The sequence below is a fragment of the Contarinia nasturtii genome, unplaced genomic scaffold, assembly GCF_009176525.2.
Source record: "Contarinia nasturtii isolate CC-2019 unplaced genomic scaffold, AAFC_CNas_1.1 Cnas_scaffold_1840, whole genome shotgun sequence".
NCBI classification, from domain to species: domain Eukaryota; kingdom Metazoa; phylum Arthropoda; class Insecta; order Diptera; family Cecidomyiidae; genus Contarinia; species Contarinia nasturtii.
In genome coordinates this window covers 58891-76188 of record NW_022199171.1, presented here as the reverse complement: position 1 = coordinate 76188, position 17298 = coordinate 58891, and the positions used below count along the sequence as shown (strand labels likewise).

At 33.7% G+C, this 17298-nt stretch overlaps 1 protein-coding gene and 1 pseudogene across 2 annotated transcripts; both read right to left on the bottom strand.

Moving 5' to 3' along the window:
* Positions 1-2658: 2658 nt before the first annotated feature.
* On the bottom strand, positions 2659-7355 carry LOC116347384 (venom carboxylesterase-6-like). Of its 2 annotated transcripts, none has more exons than XM_031777960.1 (9): positions 6849-7355; positions 6615-6761; positions 6282-6550; positions 5993-6063; positions 5318-5515; positions 5075-5253; positions 4844-5000; positions 4655-4784; positions 2659-2936 (listed from the first exon to the last, which is right to left on the bottom strand). In XM_031777960.1, the coding sequence occupies exons 1-9, from the start codon at positions 7047-7049 to the stop codon at positions 2747-2749; spliced, it is 1542 nt and encodes a 513-aa protein (XP_031633820.1). In that variant the 5' UTR covers positions 7050-7355; the 3' UTR covers positions 2659-2746. The 2 variants fall into 2 exon arrangements, with proteins under 2 accessions (XP_031633820.1, XP_031633819.1); XM_031777959.1 differs by having other exon boundaries at positions 5318-5683; positions 6849-7354.
* A 6649-nt stretch (positions 7356-14004) lies between these two features.
* On the bottom strand, positions 14005-16205 carry LOC116347371 (annotated as a pseudogene).
* Between the last annotated feature and the right edge of the window lie 1093 nt (positions 16206-17298).

Sequence of the window (17298 nt, the reverse complement as noted above, 5' to 3'; positions counted from 1 at the left end):
TAAAACTAATGTCAGATTTAGTTTTCTTTCATGTCGTGGATCACAGTGCGGAAAAGTTCATCTTACGGATGTAAGACATTTTATTTTTTAATGTTCTAGACTAACACAGACAATTCGTAAATTTCTTATCGAATTAGTAAGACACCATATGTTAAAATATGCTGGCAATAATCTTTTTGTCAAAGGTTATCTGTTCAGGAAGTGCTTCAAACACATTTATGTACTTCACGTTGAGCGTGTGTATTTCTATTAATTCTACTTTTGGTGTCGAATTTCGATTGCCGTTAGGTCTTTATAAAGAAATAATCACAAAATTCAAAAAAATCAATGACATTGAATTGAAATCGTACGATTTACGCAGGTTCTTCTGATAATTATTAAACACAGTTATAGCTGTGTTGTCTGAACGCAATGGTTGTGCGAAAATAAATCATTTAATTGAAAGCGTTTATTCAAATTGATGAACTTAATTTGATGACTTCTTTTCGCTGCATGAAGACTTAGGGAATTGCTTTTTATTTTCGAAATAAAGAGTCTTACAGGCAAGCGTTCAGAAAGACATACATTTATGCGAGCAATTGAATGATGCTTGCATCATTTGATGCGCATCGATTGTGCTGTCGCCATACATTCGGATCTTCGGCAGCGCACGAAGTGCTCCGAACGCACAACGAAAGCACTAGCGATGCGCATCAAATGATGCAAGCATCATTCAATTGCTCGCATAAATTTTTGTCTTTCTAAACGCTTGCTTACAGGAGTAAGACGAACTTTTCCGCACGGTGGTAGATGCGTATTCTACTAAGCTATATATATTCGGCATCGAAATATTCTTTAATTTAATAGCAGAAGTAGTCGCAAAAGATTTTTCACACTATCATGATGAACATTTGCACGACATTTGAAATTATTCTATTTTCTAACAAAACACTATAAAAAATATGTCTGACGTTAATTTTGCCATAAAAATTATTTTTGAAACACTTTTCATAACTAAAGTCACAAAAAATTTGCATTTTTGTATGGGAGCCAGGTCTCTATGCTACCTTAATGGCGTGAAACTTTGCACAGACTATTTTTTTAAACAAAAAAATAACATTCGGAGGGTTTGAAGAAATTACTAATACTAAGAGAGTATTAAAAATTGATTGTATCTCAAAACTAACGTCGGATTCGGTTTTCTCGTGCCAAAAAACCCCCCAATACATATTTTTGAGTGTTTAAGTCTACATTAAGTATGACTTTTGGACGAAAATTGGACTCTTTTTCATAGGTATCACTCCAGGCATGACATTTTTTTCCATCAACCAAAATCGCTCAAAATCTGATGATTTCTATTCCTGGGGACCCCTAATCATCCCGTAAAGTCAGATTTCAAATAACTTTTCTGGGTGGTGAGAAAATCGATGGACAAATTTTGCGTACGGCGGACAACGTACGACGTACGACGTGGAAGCGACCCACAACAACCATGCTCAAAACGGCCTGATTCGGGTTCTCTGACCTCAGAAACGTCCAGAAAACATGTTTTTGAAGTTTCGTAAATTTTGACCTATTGCAATAACAAGGTGTGTGCGGAAAAGTAAAATCACAAGAAAATTGAATTTTCGTATGGGAGCCATGCCTGTTTGCTACTTTTATGACGGGAAACTTTGAACAGACTATTTTTTACACAAAATGATAACATTCTGATAGTTTGAAGAGATTTCAATCAAAATTAGGGGTACCGCCCATACAAAATTTCTCCAAACCCTCCGAATGTCATTTTTTGGTGAAAAAAATAATCTGTGCAAAGTTTCACGCCGTATGAAACACGTATGAAAAGTATTTCAAAAATAATTATTATGGCAAAATTAACGTCAGACATATTTTTTTTAGTGTTTTGTTAGAAAATAGAATGCTTTCAAATGGGTTCATTATGAAAGTGTGAAAAATCTTTTCTCGGGTACTTCTGCTATTGAATTAAAGAATATTTCGTTGCCAAAGTTGAAACATATTTTTTGGTTCCGAGCTTTACGACGCTCGAAAGGCTTGAAAAATCAATTAAATATTGTTTTGAACTTTCTTAATAAAATACGCAGCTACCACCGTGCGGAAAAGTTCGTCTTACTCCCGTAAGACTATTTATTTTTTTTGAGTTTTTGACGCTGTATACCATACTCCGCCAGTTTTTTCAAAAATCGTTACATTGTGCTTTTGATCGATGGCATTCTTTGCGGTAATAATACCGGATGCACCAGCTCCGATTACGACATGTTTTCAAAGCTTCACTCAAAAGCTTTACTCAAAAATCCTAAAATAAATGCCAGAAAATGTACCTTTTTCTCAGTACTTTCGCCATTGGATTACTTTTATTTTGCTCGTCAATTTATCAAGATGAAAAAAAGGCGTCTAAACTTCTCTTTCAAATAAGCAATATAATATTTGCGAGTAAACGTGATATTTAACATATACCTGTTTGAAAATGTTTGTAGTGAAGATGTCGTTAATATTTATTATTCAAAGACGTAATAAATTCTTCAAGTATCGCTACATTATTACGCTATTCCAAAAAGTTTATGAAAAACAATAGGCCAAGAATTTTTCGACGTAACTAAACATACTTTTGAAGAAGTATTAACCAACAGACTTCTCGGTATAAAAGAATTCCTACCAAAATTAAGCATTTATAAGTATTTATTTGATCAATGCCCACGCATGAAACCACTTTCATAATTTAGTATATTTTTCATAAATTTTCTCGCTATTAATTTTTATTGGTTGTGAATGCATTAATTTCTCTCCAAAATTTGGCGCGTTCTTCAAATATTCCACCGTTTTCGTTTCCAAACATAGGTTTGCCATCAAAATGTAAATTACCCAGGCGATAGAAATTCAACGGAAGTTCTTTTGTTTCGGTCCATTTTGGTAAATGACTTGAGTCTGGCGTTGGATTTCTACCAAAAAAATTAAACATTTTCATTAACCCTCTAGTGTATAGCCCTGCCTTTAGACAGAGTGTATAAATTATTGTCTAAAATATATAATTAAAAACAAATGATTCTATTTATGAATTAAAATATATTCAGCAGGGTTCAGGCTTTCATTTGCCGGTCATTTGACAAGTGAAAATAAAGCGGCTGTTTAATTATACACACAGATGTACGCGAAAACAGAAATTTGACAAAAAAAATTATTCCTCTCTTCGTTTATAGCAATTTTATAGCAGTTTAAACAATGGATTCGATTGTTATCTAATTTTGTCAATAGCATTTTTTGAGTAAACTACAGGGGGAGGCAAAAGTTTTATGTCTGATATAGCAAGTTACGTTGTATTTTTAAATGAGTATATTTATTATTCAAAGTAGTCTCCATGTACACGAATGACACTTTCATAACGATGCTTCAATGCTTTAATTGCCCCCTCAAACCATTCGGCACTCTTGTCCTCCCATACGTTGAAAATATCGGTTACGTTGAAAAAATCTCTTCTTCGGTCTTGTACTGCTTTCCCTTGAGATATCTCTTCGTGTTTTGAAACAGAAAATAGTCGCTGGGGGCCAGATCTGGAGAACACGGTGGATGGTAAAGTTGTTCGAAGCCGCATTCCCTGATGGCAGCTTGTGCAAGCAATGATTTGTGAGCTGGTGCATTGTCATGCAAAAGAAGAACTTTCCGAGTGAGAAGACTAGGGCGTTTTTCTCTGATGGCTTTGCGCAATCTATGCATCTGTTGTGCATAATAATAGCCCGTGACTGTGGTGTTCTTTGGGAGGAATTCAACCAATATTATGCCTTTGGAACATTTTCGATGCTGGTTCACCACGTTTGTACCATTCCATTGTCTGTGATTTGAGCTCTGGATCATAGTAGTAGATCCATGTTTCATCGCCAGTCACTATACGATCAAAAATATCCCCTTCATTCCATTCCAACAACTCGAGAAACTCATGTGCAGCAGCAACTCGTTCTTCTTTTTGAGACTTGTTCAAAGTTCTTGGAATCCATCGCGAGCAAACCTTTCTCATGAGCAATTTTTCATGAAGGATTCTAAATATACTTCTCTCTGACACGTCACACATTGCTGTTAACACTTTCTTGCTCATTCGAGGATTTTCATGCACAAGGTGTTCAATTTTTTCCACCATATCTGGAGCAGTTGCTTCAATTGGTCGACCAGAACGTGGATCGTCTTCTAATGACTCTCTGCCCCACTTGAATTGTTTTGCCCATAGTTTTACTGTGGAATACGATAGAGCACGTTCACCATAAACTGCACGCAAGCGATCATCGATATCTTTTGGTGCCACACCTTCTTTTGTCAGAAACTTAATCACCGCACGATATTCGATTTTATCCATTTTATAAAAAATCTCGAGGTTACTTCGTATGCATTGCTGTTGAAAACAAACGATGACAGCTATCAACTCAATTTTTTTTCTAAAATACTAGTGACAATTTGTACGTGAATTACAGCACAAGAACAATATGTAACTAGTGTCATCTATATGTCAGGCTTAAAATTTTTGCCTCCCCCTGTATACAATTTTTTGAATTTCGATTATTTTTTTAAGGAATTTTAAACCAAAATAATCATAGAAAAATAGTTCTCATGTCGAAAAAAAATTAATGCATTAGAGGGTTAAGATGAACAATTTAGATGATAGCTAAATTACCCATTTCGAGCAAAATCAACCCATAACTGCGTGATCGTTCTACGCATTTCTTCGTCACCCTTTGTTGGCAATGAGTTTGAAAAGGCAGAGTGCGGAAAGAGATATATCCCTTCATCACCATGACATACACCTTCAGACGTAAAAAATATTTCAATAATTTTTTAGCATGAATTTTTCTCAATTTATTACCATAAATTGTCTCTGTATCACCGTGGAAAAAATCCGATAAACTAGCAGATGCTTTATGAGATAAAAGATATACATAATTTGATGCGACTTCTTTATGCGCAAGTCTCATGCGTACATACGAATCCATTGAATCAAGGAACCATGCATCGCCGAATAACTGCAAATTCAATTTTTTTTATTTCATCAACATAATTGACCGTTAATAAGAATATTTTTAATGAGAAAATGTACATTTGTCACATTCATGAACTTATCTCTTGAAAAGTTGTTTTCAAAGTAAAATTCATTGATGTGTTTTGTTATCGAGTCTTGAATAGACGAATTATGATGATCATAGTAAAGCGAAATTGATAATGCACGTGTTAAATTCGAAGCAAAATTATCGAATGCTCCAGGATAATTAAAAATAGCTAGAAAGTTTACGATATGAATATTAGTATAGTGCAAGAAGCAGGCAGATTCAATCAATCTTACATAGAGATTTGATTAGACCCTCATCATAGGTAGCTCCCGCAAGAAATGGTATCTCTTTAGACGTTTCGGCTTTATCTTCACGTGGATGCTTCGTTATAAATGCACCCGGCACATCAGGCTCAACAACTGGTGAGAATACTACCATGGGATCTGTGTCGAACTCGAAGAAGTCGAAAAATGCTGCCGAAATATTGATAGCTGGTACATTTCGTAAGCAATCAATTGTTAGTGGCCAATCACTTGGAGTGTAGCAATTGAAATATTTAGCAAATTTGGTTGCTTGCTTTCTGGCAACTCCCTTATGAGCTGGTTGAGCCCATGGAGCCAAATTTGTACCTGACATTGCAATTGCTCGAGAAAATAAACCTAAAATATTGATTATAATTCGAATCTGTACACACAAAGAAATTATACAGTGAAAACTAGGTGGCTAGTCGTATAAAATTCGGAACTAGTTGACATTCCGTATAAAATTGTATTTTTCCATCTAAACGAAGAAGAACCGCACCCAAGAGAACACACAAAAACGATGTTTGGTATGAAATGATATGGACAAATACAATTTTATACGGAGTGTCAACTAGTTCCAAATTTTATACGACAAGTCATCTAGTTTTCATTGTATTACTTCTCTGTGTGTATTGAGCTGTTTTTGCTTTTTGACATTTTGAATACCTTTGCTCAATGGACTCATCATATGGTATGTCACACTGGCACCACCCGCACTCGATCCGAAAATAGTGACACTATTGGAAGACAAATTTAAATAAATCAAACGATTAATATTAGTGAACCAATGCCATTCTAATTTCTTCTTGTTAAATTTTATGTATACGTTCAATGTTCATTGAGTAAATACGCTTCAGATTGACTCGTCTCAATTGATAAAAATATGTTACTTTCGCGCTTTCAGTAAAAGTATCATAGCTTATCATTGCCCTTTACTAAAGAAATGTATATTAACCTATTCGGATTACCGCCAAATCGTTCAATATTCTGTTGAATCCATTTGAGCACCATCGATTGATCTTTTAGTCCAAAATTCCCCAAACAATTTTCATCTTCTGTGCTAAGAAAACCCAATGGACCGAGACGATAGTTGGCGGTGACTAAAATAATGTCATGATCAAGTAAGTACGTGGGACCATAAAAGGAGCTTGTGCCACTGTGTGTAATGAATCCACCTCCATGAAAATATACCATAACCGATAAATTTGAAGAAATTCCTTCAAACTGGAAAGAATAATTTCACTCAATTAATTTTGATACTTGTTACCGTAAAAAAGCATAATTTTACCGAGTGTGGCACATGTACGTTTAAAAATAAACAATTTTCGCTGCCTTGGTCATCGTATATATGCTTAAAAGAATTCCTTTGAACGCACACGGATCCATCGTTTATTGCTTTGTATTCGCCATCCCATTTTTCAATTGGTTCTGGCGCCTGTGATCGAAACGAAAGATAAAGTGGTTCAAATCAATTAGTTTTTTTTTCATCAATTCCAATTTGAAGTTTGACAACAGCACTAACTTTGAATCGCAGGTGACCAACTGGTGGTTTTGCATATGGTACACCAACGAACGACTTGATCGGTCTTCCACTGAATGATCTCGAATATTTTCCAATCAATTTACTTCCATTTGATAGTGTAACTCGCAAATCACTCGAAGTCCTTGACCAAACTAATGTACAACAACTCAAAAGCAGAGTTAAAACTATAGAATTGTTCATTTTCTTTCGATTTGAAATCAAAAATTAATCAAAATGCACTCGCAGATGATAGAGATCGTTATACGCACGAAAAGAAGTATATTGAACTGGTTTTGTATTTGCGAATAATTGATTACGTCGATTGAGTTAAATCAATAAAATCCACATTTTTATTGCTCAAATTTTAAACTAAACTACAGCTGGATGGATAAAACGTGTTTATAAACTTGATGTCAATGAACAGCTTATGCATTTAGGAATTGATTTTCTGATTATATTTTTCGATTTCTTTTTTCAATAGAAAAAAAATATTACTATTGTGAACTGATTTAAATTCTACGAGCAATTCAACTAGACTAAAACACATTATGTTGATTGCTTGTTCTTGTCGATCTTTTAAATTGAGATGTGTTTTTTAATGTTCTAGACTAACACAGACAATTCGTAAATTTCTTATCGAATTAGTAAGACACCATATGTTAAAATATGCTGGCAATAATCTTTTTGTCAAAGGTTATCTGTCCAGGAAGTGCTTCAAACACATTTATGTACTTCACGTTGAGCGTGTCTATTTCTATTAATTCTACTTTTGGTGTCGAATTTCGATTGCCGTTAGGTCTTTATAAAGAAATAATCACAAAATTCAAAAAAATCAATGACATTGAATTGAAATCGTACGATTTACGCACGTTCTTCTGATAATTACTAAACACAGTTATATTATAGCAAACCCGTCCGTTCCTAAATCTACGACAACGCCATATCTTGTTCCACATCTGTTGCGAGTTTTTTTAACCAACCAATATTGATTGGTTCAAATTAAATAGTTTAATATACATTCAAAAAGGGTTCAAGTCCAATCATAGCTGGGCAGACAGGGGTGGAGGGGGGAATTACCCTGAGGCATCAAATTTTGGCAATACCCCTTTAAAAATTAGACGAAATTTCAATTACCCCTTTACGAATTTACTCTTTCCGAGTTGGTGTTTGCACTAGACAGAATGGACTTTTGGGAAAATTCTTTTGATTTGCTAGGGTTTTTAGGAATAAAATTCTTTAGATTTGGTAGAGTTTTTAACGAGAAAAATCATCCAATTTACAAGGGATTTTGAAGGACAATTCTTCTTTTCGGTCATAAATTTTGATCCGGATGGAATAAATAACTCCTTATTTTTACACTAAAAGCTATATTACCACCTCATAATTTTTGAAAAGTTTGAAATGACCCCTTTACAAATTAGAAGAAATTTTCATTACACCTCCCCTTCCCACCCCTGAATTTTTCAGTCTGACCAGCTATGAGTCTAATCCCGACTATTTGAAAAATCCTCAGGTAAAATATTAAAACAAAACTTAAAACAATTTTTTCAAATTCATTTTTTTAATTGTCGTCGATTTCATGGAGTAAAACATATAGAAACAATATATACAAACTATAATCACACTTTATAACAGAGGAACGAAACATGCTGTGAATGAAAATACTTATACATGTGCGCATACTCAGCTTCGTTTCTGTGATGACCACTTTAAGCCTACATGTGATGCTTGTGTATGTATTGTTTCTTTAATCTCTACAGTGTACTGTCAATTTCGCTCCTTCAAATCGATGGCAATTAATAATAAAATCAATTTTGTTTCAACAAATGATTTTAAATATGGTTTCAATAATTTAAATGAGGATTTTTTCCAAAAAATGTGGGATTAAAATTAAATTCTTTTGATGAATCCTTTTCGCTGCATGAAGACTTAGGGAATTGCTTTTTATTTTAGACGATTTATTTTCGAAAAAAGTCAAGTTTAAAGGCGCATTGAATGAAAATTTCATTCATCGCTCCGAAAACTCAGAAGGATCCACTCTACTGCAATGAATGGCATTTTATTCTATGTAAACTGAAAGAAAATGTGCATGAGAATAAAAGTAAACGAGATTTAAATTTTAATATCACAAGTTTATTTTCCAATAAAATGACCTTAACAATACATTGTTTATTATTTCGAGAAAAGTAACAAATGTTTCCACTGATACAATAATAAATTACTGGTGAAATGTCGCACTCTCCGAACAAGTATACAGCAACTTTTCATTTTTTTCTTGAACCGAAAAGTATTCGTCGCAAGCCTTTCAGATTTCGAAGAAAAATTCCTTTTTTTCCACATCTGAATAGTATTTTCTTGGTATTTTGTGTCTTTATCTTCCTTGTCTTTAATGTCTCTTCAAATTGAGTGTTGATATCCATTGGTTCCGAATAATTTATTAACATCCTGCATTCTTCTGGATAATATGTATCTGAATGTATGAAACTGGACTGATGTTCAACCTGTCGATTATCCTTTTGCGGAATACTTTTCAACGGCCGATACCCGAAGTTCTCAAATTCGTTTGAGTTCTTAAAAACGTCTCCGATATTATCAAACTCATAAAAATGCCAGTGTTCCGATGAAATGTCCAAATGTTCAAAATTCGGTAAAAATTCATTGATTTTTTGGAAAAATTTCCTATCGAAATTGCAATGCAGCGTCACACGTTTCAATTGTGCATTCAATCGTAGTGCGTTGTAAATATTGACCTTCCGTATTTTAGCTGCGTCCGAATCTCTTTCGCCAATTTCCAAATGCTCTAATTTCGAGAAATTATTTTCGATGCATTTTAAGTTGGCCGTCCAACTGCTGTAGTTGCAAATTTTCAGGTGTCGAACATTTGGGAAGAATCGTGTTAAGAAACTTTGTGACCAATTACACGAATTCTTCAGTTCGATGGTGAGTTTTTCGACTTTTGAGAATGGTTCGGCGAATTGCAACCATGATTCACTTTCAATACCCCGAATCGTGAACTCAACCAAAGAGTTCGAACAATATTGATTTATATGACCCATTAATTGGTGAACATTTTTGCAAAGATACGAATTTCGCACGATGTCAAGGCGAGAAATGCGATGACCAAAACATTGAAACACTTGCAATGACGTTTTTAAATCACCGATTAAAACATTGTCGTCGATTTCTTCGAAACGCTTGTTATACAGAATTTTTCCGCATACTCCAATTCGAAACACTTTCTGTCTATATTTACTGGCGAAACCTAATTGCGATGCAGCGAGCGTGTGTTTATTCAATTCAGCCATATTCAATAAGTCGTCGAGATTCAAATACTTGAAAAGATGTTCCAAACAATCAAGATTTACGTCGGTTAGTTTTGTTTGCTCGGTAAACAACCAGTTTTCTACGTATTGAACCATTTTTAATGGATTTTGTGGATTTTGTGGTTGTCCTATGAATATTAAGTTTGGAAAAATTAAGCAAATTCCGAAAGTTGGACGTTGATAAAACTCACAAAAAATGACGAAAAGTGATTTTGTAAAATTTCTTTAACTTTGAAAATATTCGAAATGCAAAAATTAGTAACACAGAGAAAAACTACTTTCAGTTTCTATTCGTAGAAAAAACACGCCATTCGTCCTCGATTCTTCGAATTCAACTGAATTCAGATGTACTGGTGTACGGCTTTTATAAATTTCCGAAAAAAATCGTTTTTCGTCCAACAAGGGTAGGTACAAGACAAAACAGTAAAAAGAATACTTCAACACAACAAGACATACCATGTGCACTGGTATTTGCAATACACCATTCTCAATCAATAGCCGGACTGAGAACATGACGACCAAAAACTGCATCGATCGGCAGTTTTCGGCAAAATTCGGTCTTGGAAAAAACGAAACGGAGGTCAATGCTAATTACATGCAGTTTCCACACACTCAAATATAATAAAAAGAAAGGGTGTTCCGGGGTTTGATTGAGGACAACTTTTAAATTCTATTTACAATTTGTGACCACTGTAATGAATTTCTAGTCAGCATACTAATTTAGAGTTAGTCTACTTTTCGACATTTATATCAATCAATTACGTCCATCATAAATTAAATAACCAATTTCAATGATTAGATAGCGAAAAAGATTGTATAAGTTCCGTAGACTTTGATTATGAGGGATGTTTTTGCTTACTTGGTTCATATATTCATTAGATAAAAAAAAACAAATTCATTTTTTCGTTACAGCATATACGGATTTATTGCTTATTTGTCATTAAATTTCTACACTTAATTAAATCTTTAAAAAAAACGTTCTTTACTGCCGTAGGTAGTGGAAGGCCAACGATAGGTAACTTACGTCCACAGTGCTTATAAAACATGTCTCGAAGACTCGATAGCCTGCAGCTTTTGCGTCTGCTCCGGGAGAATCAATAAAATAGAAAAATGCTTCAATTGTAATTTCTTCACAATTCTCATCATTCCAAGCTTCAATTTGTAGTTCATTGTTGACAAAAGATAGTTTTTGCCACTGTTTCGCAATACAAAACTTTCTTGCAAGAACTACTTGAAAATCTATAGGTGCGGTATCGATTGTCATATCAAATCCACATTGACTAAACACAAATTCGTAAATACCTGTAATGTTTTGATATTGCGATATCCATTTTGTCAACCCTTGTGGAAATATTTCGACTTCATGGTCGACTAAAAATTGGATAATTTGGGACAAAAATAGCTGATAATTCAGCCAGCTAAAGTTAGCTATAAGTGACTATATGTGTCTTCGTGTAATTTGACAGACTATAACCACTTTTAGTTAACTCTGAAATCTATTGGAAATTTTATCCGAATACAAGTGATGAAAATTGACTTAATTTATAGTCAGTCAGTCATTTTTTTTCCACAAGGAAATGAATTTATCCCTTGCACTTGACATTCTTTGCTAATTCCAGATGTATCATTGTATAATTGGCCGCATCTATGAATGCCATTACGAAGCCTTGAAGCTGAATCTATCGGAAATGCACAAAACACTTTTGGTTTATTTGCTTGAAATAATCGCTGAGTTTCCAAATTGGGATAAATAATAAAACCCGCATTATAATCGGGAATATAATAATTGATGAACATTTTTGATCAGCTCGTAAAAATGCATACGACAGTGCATCTGTTCCATTGTCGAAATGTTTTTTACTCCAAGGATACCTCATTTCTGTTCGGTTAAATATAACGGCGCGCATTATAATTCCAGAACATTCGTATGCTGTCCTTTTATTGTTTTTTGAATCAAAACAAATACTTGATACATCATTGTATCGGGATCCCAATACCTTTACGATATCTACGTCTATATCACTACAAATCGACTTTGAAATTAATACAAATAAAATGATTTTGAGAATGAACATTGTAGCGATTGTTATGAATTTCTAATCACTACTAATTTAGAGCTGGTATATTTTTTGACATTTATATCAAATTCGTTCGTTCGCCACAAATTAAATGACCAATTTTAATGATGATTAGATAGCGAAAAAATATGATAATTCCAAATTTATTAGCGAAAGATTATAACGGAAATGGTCGGGTATAACCACACACCTCATTCGAGGAGTGAAATAGCAATCAATAGATTTATTGCTAATGTGATAAAAGCGCAATAACATACAAATAAATGTGATTCTCACATTCTTTCACATTTTTCATTGAGTTGCTGTTCTGACGTGATCTTACAATTAATTAATTTTCAAGGGACACTGATAAACAGCATTGCAATTCGAAGTGTAATTAAATATTTTTTTTACTTTTAATCAATACGAATATATAAAGTTATTTCACCTTTTTACAAAATTGGCAAAATAGAAAAAAGAATTTCTTGACCTATTTTGTTATTTTTAAACGTTGAAATGCATTGATCGATTTCTGCATCTTTTCGACACAGTTCAGTCTACAGTTTTTGCAGGTGTACCGTTGTTTAAAGTCAACAATGGTTAACTGTAAAATATTTTCAATTTCAGTACTGAGGAAGAGTAACTTTAAAATGGAAGATACTGTAATAAAATTGATTTTAACAAGATTTCCCCACGTTTGAACAAAAATAACAAGATTAAGGTAGTGCAATAAACATGCCCTTTGTCCAAATGAGAAGAACAATGGTTTTTTAGCCCATGAATAATCATAAATATAAGTTTATCTAAAAATGACCAACAAAGGTCGGACAATGCTTGAGCAACATTGCTCACATTTTTAATGCATTTCACTCTGGGAAAAAATTTCGTATTTTTTTAAGATATTGTTGCTAACAAAAGGTATCGATGTTTTTATTACATGGAAAATGAACTTTCTATTCACTTCAGAGCTACTTATGAAATAAAATAAAATTCACCTTTGCCACTTGTCGACTCAAGCGAAGAACTCATTGTTATGCTATATACAAAAGAGAAGAAACTGATATTTCCTCGCAATAGTTTCATTGCGTGAAATCCATAACTTTTATTGACTCTCTCTCTCTCTCTCTGACCAAACACTCTCTCAATAAATTTAGCCCAAAGAGTACTTCAAAATTCATAACAAACATGATGCATAGAAACACACACTATGTACGGTTATAACGGACTTTGTTCAGGTAGAAAAAGTTGTTTTTGAAAAAATCCATATTTTGTTATGAGAAACCATTGTTTTATATAAGGGTACTTTTTACTGTATAGAACTCTTTTGGTATTCACCAAACATAAAATCGTTAGTTCATGCATTCAGGTAGAATTTTGACTCTCTCCATGAATTTCGTTCTATTGCGACATAAAATAATTTCTGACTTATAATGCATCGAATCATATAGTGCCAAATTAAAAACGTCCTTCTAAACCTTGATAACGGGGAATTAATTTTCCGAATTTATCATGAATGAATTGAATTCAAAAATGTAATTTGTACTGCCTTTGGATCTTATTGCGTAAAGAATATGTTATGCTTCCGTTGAAAAAAAATCGCCGATATATTGGCGTCATCCCAAGAACTTGATTTTATCCTACATAAATTATAAACTGCAATTGTAAACTAATAAAAACCACTTAAATTGTCATATAATTTTATCTCTTTTATTATTTAATCATACCGAACAAAGGTATAAAAAATCATATTTGAATATTAACGCGATGTTTGCGTTTCGTTGTGCTGTTTTCCTGAATTTGATTCTATTTTTTTGAACTTGGAATGAAGAATGCCAATAAGCCCATTGCTGTGAAGGAGTAAATGTGTAAAAAATGGTGCAGCTACGAATATAAGTCATTTGGTACCTATCACACTCGAACCGGATAAATAAAACAGCGTTTCACAGTGATTGTCTAGCAACGAAGCGGCAGTATTTGACCCAACTACCCCGCCCAATCGGCCGAACATCAACGAGATGCACATTGCCATCGATCTATAAAAGACAAAATTATTTCTTTCTTTCTAAGTCCGCCGAATTGAAATCAATCCGACATTAGATCCATATGCCAAATAAGTTGAATACCTCAACGAAGTTGGATAAAGTTCAACGGCCGCTGCATTTACAACACTAATCGCAATGCCAGACGACATCAATGATGTGTATAAATAATTTTGAAATATAGGTATATCAGTCAAAACACATCCAATGCCACTTAATCCAGTTACAACCAAAACGAAAACTAAAAAAACGGATAAAATCGTTGAAAAGGTTTTGAAATGTGTCGAATTACTTACATATAATGAATAATTTTCCGAGTTTATTGATCAATAAACCAATTAAAACGTAGCTTACGGAGAGCAACTTCCAGTATGATTTCGAGTTCGAGTGTGGTCAGCTCAAGCTTATCTATACAAATCTGTACCGGCGACAAGCGAAGAGCAAATTGAAAATGGCGAAATTCCTGAGTGTTCCAAAAAAACACTTACTTGTTCATTTGTCTCGTGTAACGTATTCCCCTTTGCATTGATAATATCGCACATCATTGCTCTTCGATCGGGATTTTTCTCCATAAATGTTGACATTTTATTCGTACGGTGGCTTAAAAAGTGGCGCTGTTTGAATCCAAATCGTTTTCAACAAAGGAAAGCGACTTGTTTTGTTGTCCAAAATATGTTCGCGATTTTCAATCGATTCAATTTCTTCGTACATTTCAAATTCTTCCAAATGGGTCGCTCGGTAATTGTTCCAACAATGCATCTTTTGTAAGATTTGATATGCAGCCAATTTATTACCTTGACCTAAAATGAGTTTTACGTGAAAAATGAGATATTTTAAAGTATAGAAAAGTAACTTATAAAACACCACGATGACTACTTAGCATGAACTTTGGACTTTCCGGCAAAAAAGTGAGTGCCATGGCACCAAAGAGCCCCGGTACGGCGCCAACTACGAGATACATTCGCCATGGTTTATATGTAATATTCAGCAACGGAATTGCAAATTGCCAGTCTTGATTGATCACAATCTACGCAAACAATGGCATTAAAATGCAGGCAGTGCCAAGAATCACGGTTGAACACATAATTGCACGACTTCGTTGCGTATTATTGTGGAATTCACCCAAATATGCGTAAATAGTTGCGGATGCTCCTGAAACACTAAATATTTCAGCAAAATGGTTAGAAAAATGGCCGAATGTGGTAAAATGGTGTTCACAAAAATCCATTGAAAAAACGGAGCGTGGAGAAAATATAAAAATTTTGCACGAATGACGAACAAAGTGACATGATGAATGCAATGAATAACGTGGGCATGATAACAGCACGACGACCTTTTGTATCGGCCAGAAAGCCCCATAGATGCGACGAACATATTATACCGAGAAGTGATGCACCACCGAGAATTCCTTTGTCACTTGTCGTCATTTTTAAATCACACTGTGCCACGGGAATGACAAAGAGAATGCCGCTTACTTCTTGCGCTACGGCATATAATATCATGCCGCCTACGAATATTATGATGTAGTTCAAAATTCCGAAACCTGAAATTGCATTTATGAACATTATTTTTCTTCTTTTGTTTCCAAAGAGATTGCGAATTAAAAAATCGCAGGGAAATAAAAAGACAGAGCAATATTTGTGAGTCTTTTCGGGAATTAAACTTGGAAAGTTTCCGCCAAATTTAGAGGAAGACAGGTCACCTGTTTTCGATAGAGCTTCGTCCATGTAAAATCTCTTCGTCGGTGGGTTTGATTGAGTATCTGAACCTTTTGAAAGAGAAAAGTTGTAAAGACTGAATTTTTGTATAAATTTTAATTACCATTTTCAATACCACGGTCATTGGTTTGACGCATTTTTTTTAAATTCTCTTTTTGAACAATAACTACAAATGAATCACAACTCAACAAAAAGAGAGCGAATCTGCTTTAAATATAACCTAATCTGAACTGCATATATTGTAGTCTGGTACATTCGCACCAAGCGATCAAATTTGTATGAGATTTGTATATAGTGCTGCGATAAATTACGTCTTATGCCTGGATTAAATGCATATCCATAAATAGCAAGATTGTTGAGACAAAGTCGTAAATTGTATATTTTTCGAAATGAAAATTCCCTTGTATTTGAAGTTTTATACCTAATTATCGTTATGAGATAAAAAGATCGTAAGTCGTGACTTTGGATGTTTATTTGCACATGAATCTATGTCAAAATATCATTCCCATCTCAAATAAATCATATAAGAAATTTCTATTTCATCCACAAAAATTCGGATTTATTTGATTAAAATGTAAATATTAAATAATAAGGTAAGTACCGTCGTCGCGTCGGTGTCAATAGGAGAAATTCAAAACAAAAGAAAACAGCTCCTGTTTTGCAACTCATCATTTATCTAATCAACAAATGGATTATATTTTTACGGGAATCAGTTCATCTTTGGTTAGAATTATTATAAATCGATGTCAATTTCAACTAATGATGCTTAATTTACGGTTTTAACAGAGATTTCTTATCTCAAGTAGATTATATAGACGACAACTAGTTTCAAAATAAGATTTTGATATTTTTTATTTAAGAATTTCTTGTTTTCATCTCATTCAACAAAACTTTGTCACAATTACTGTCTTTCTCGTTACAATTTGAGGAACTATTTCATTTCTTTAAATTAATTTGTATTATAAACGCACACCAAACATTTTTGTTAAAAATAAAAAAAAGTATGGAATGTGTGTCGATCACGGTACCTTTCGCATGCTAAGCAAGCGCTCTACCAAAAATCCCACGAAGTTATCAAGGAAGTGTAGTAAATAAGCTATAAATACATCAACTCATGTCTATTCAATCGACTGTGTTGCTTTATTAACTTAAAAACTGGTTTACGACGCTTTTTCGATAGAATCCAACAATATTTTTTTATTTAAAAATTCCAATTAAAATAGATAGTTTATTACCAAGTCAAGTCAATCGTCATTTAAATTAAAATACAATGGAAATATCGCACATTGAGTTCGATTCTATTCTTCGCATAA

What these genes read in the sequence shown, in the direction of transcription:
- LOC116347384 (XM_031777959.1), bottom strand. Translation starts at nt 7,049, where the DNA reads ATGAACAATTCTATAGTTTTAACTCTGCTTTTGAGTTGTTGTACATTA. An exon ending in GGGTCTAATCAAATCTCTAT is followed by an intron (nt 5,254 to 5,317) that starts GTAAGATTGATT and finishes TAAACTTTCTAG; the next exon opens with CTATTTTTAATTATCCTGGA. An exon ending in AGTTCATGAATGTGACAAAT is followed by an intron (nt 5,001 to 5,074) that starts GTACATTTTCTC and finishes TTGAATTTGCAG; the next exon opens with TTATTCGGCGATGCATGGTT.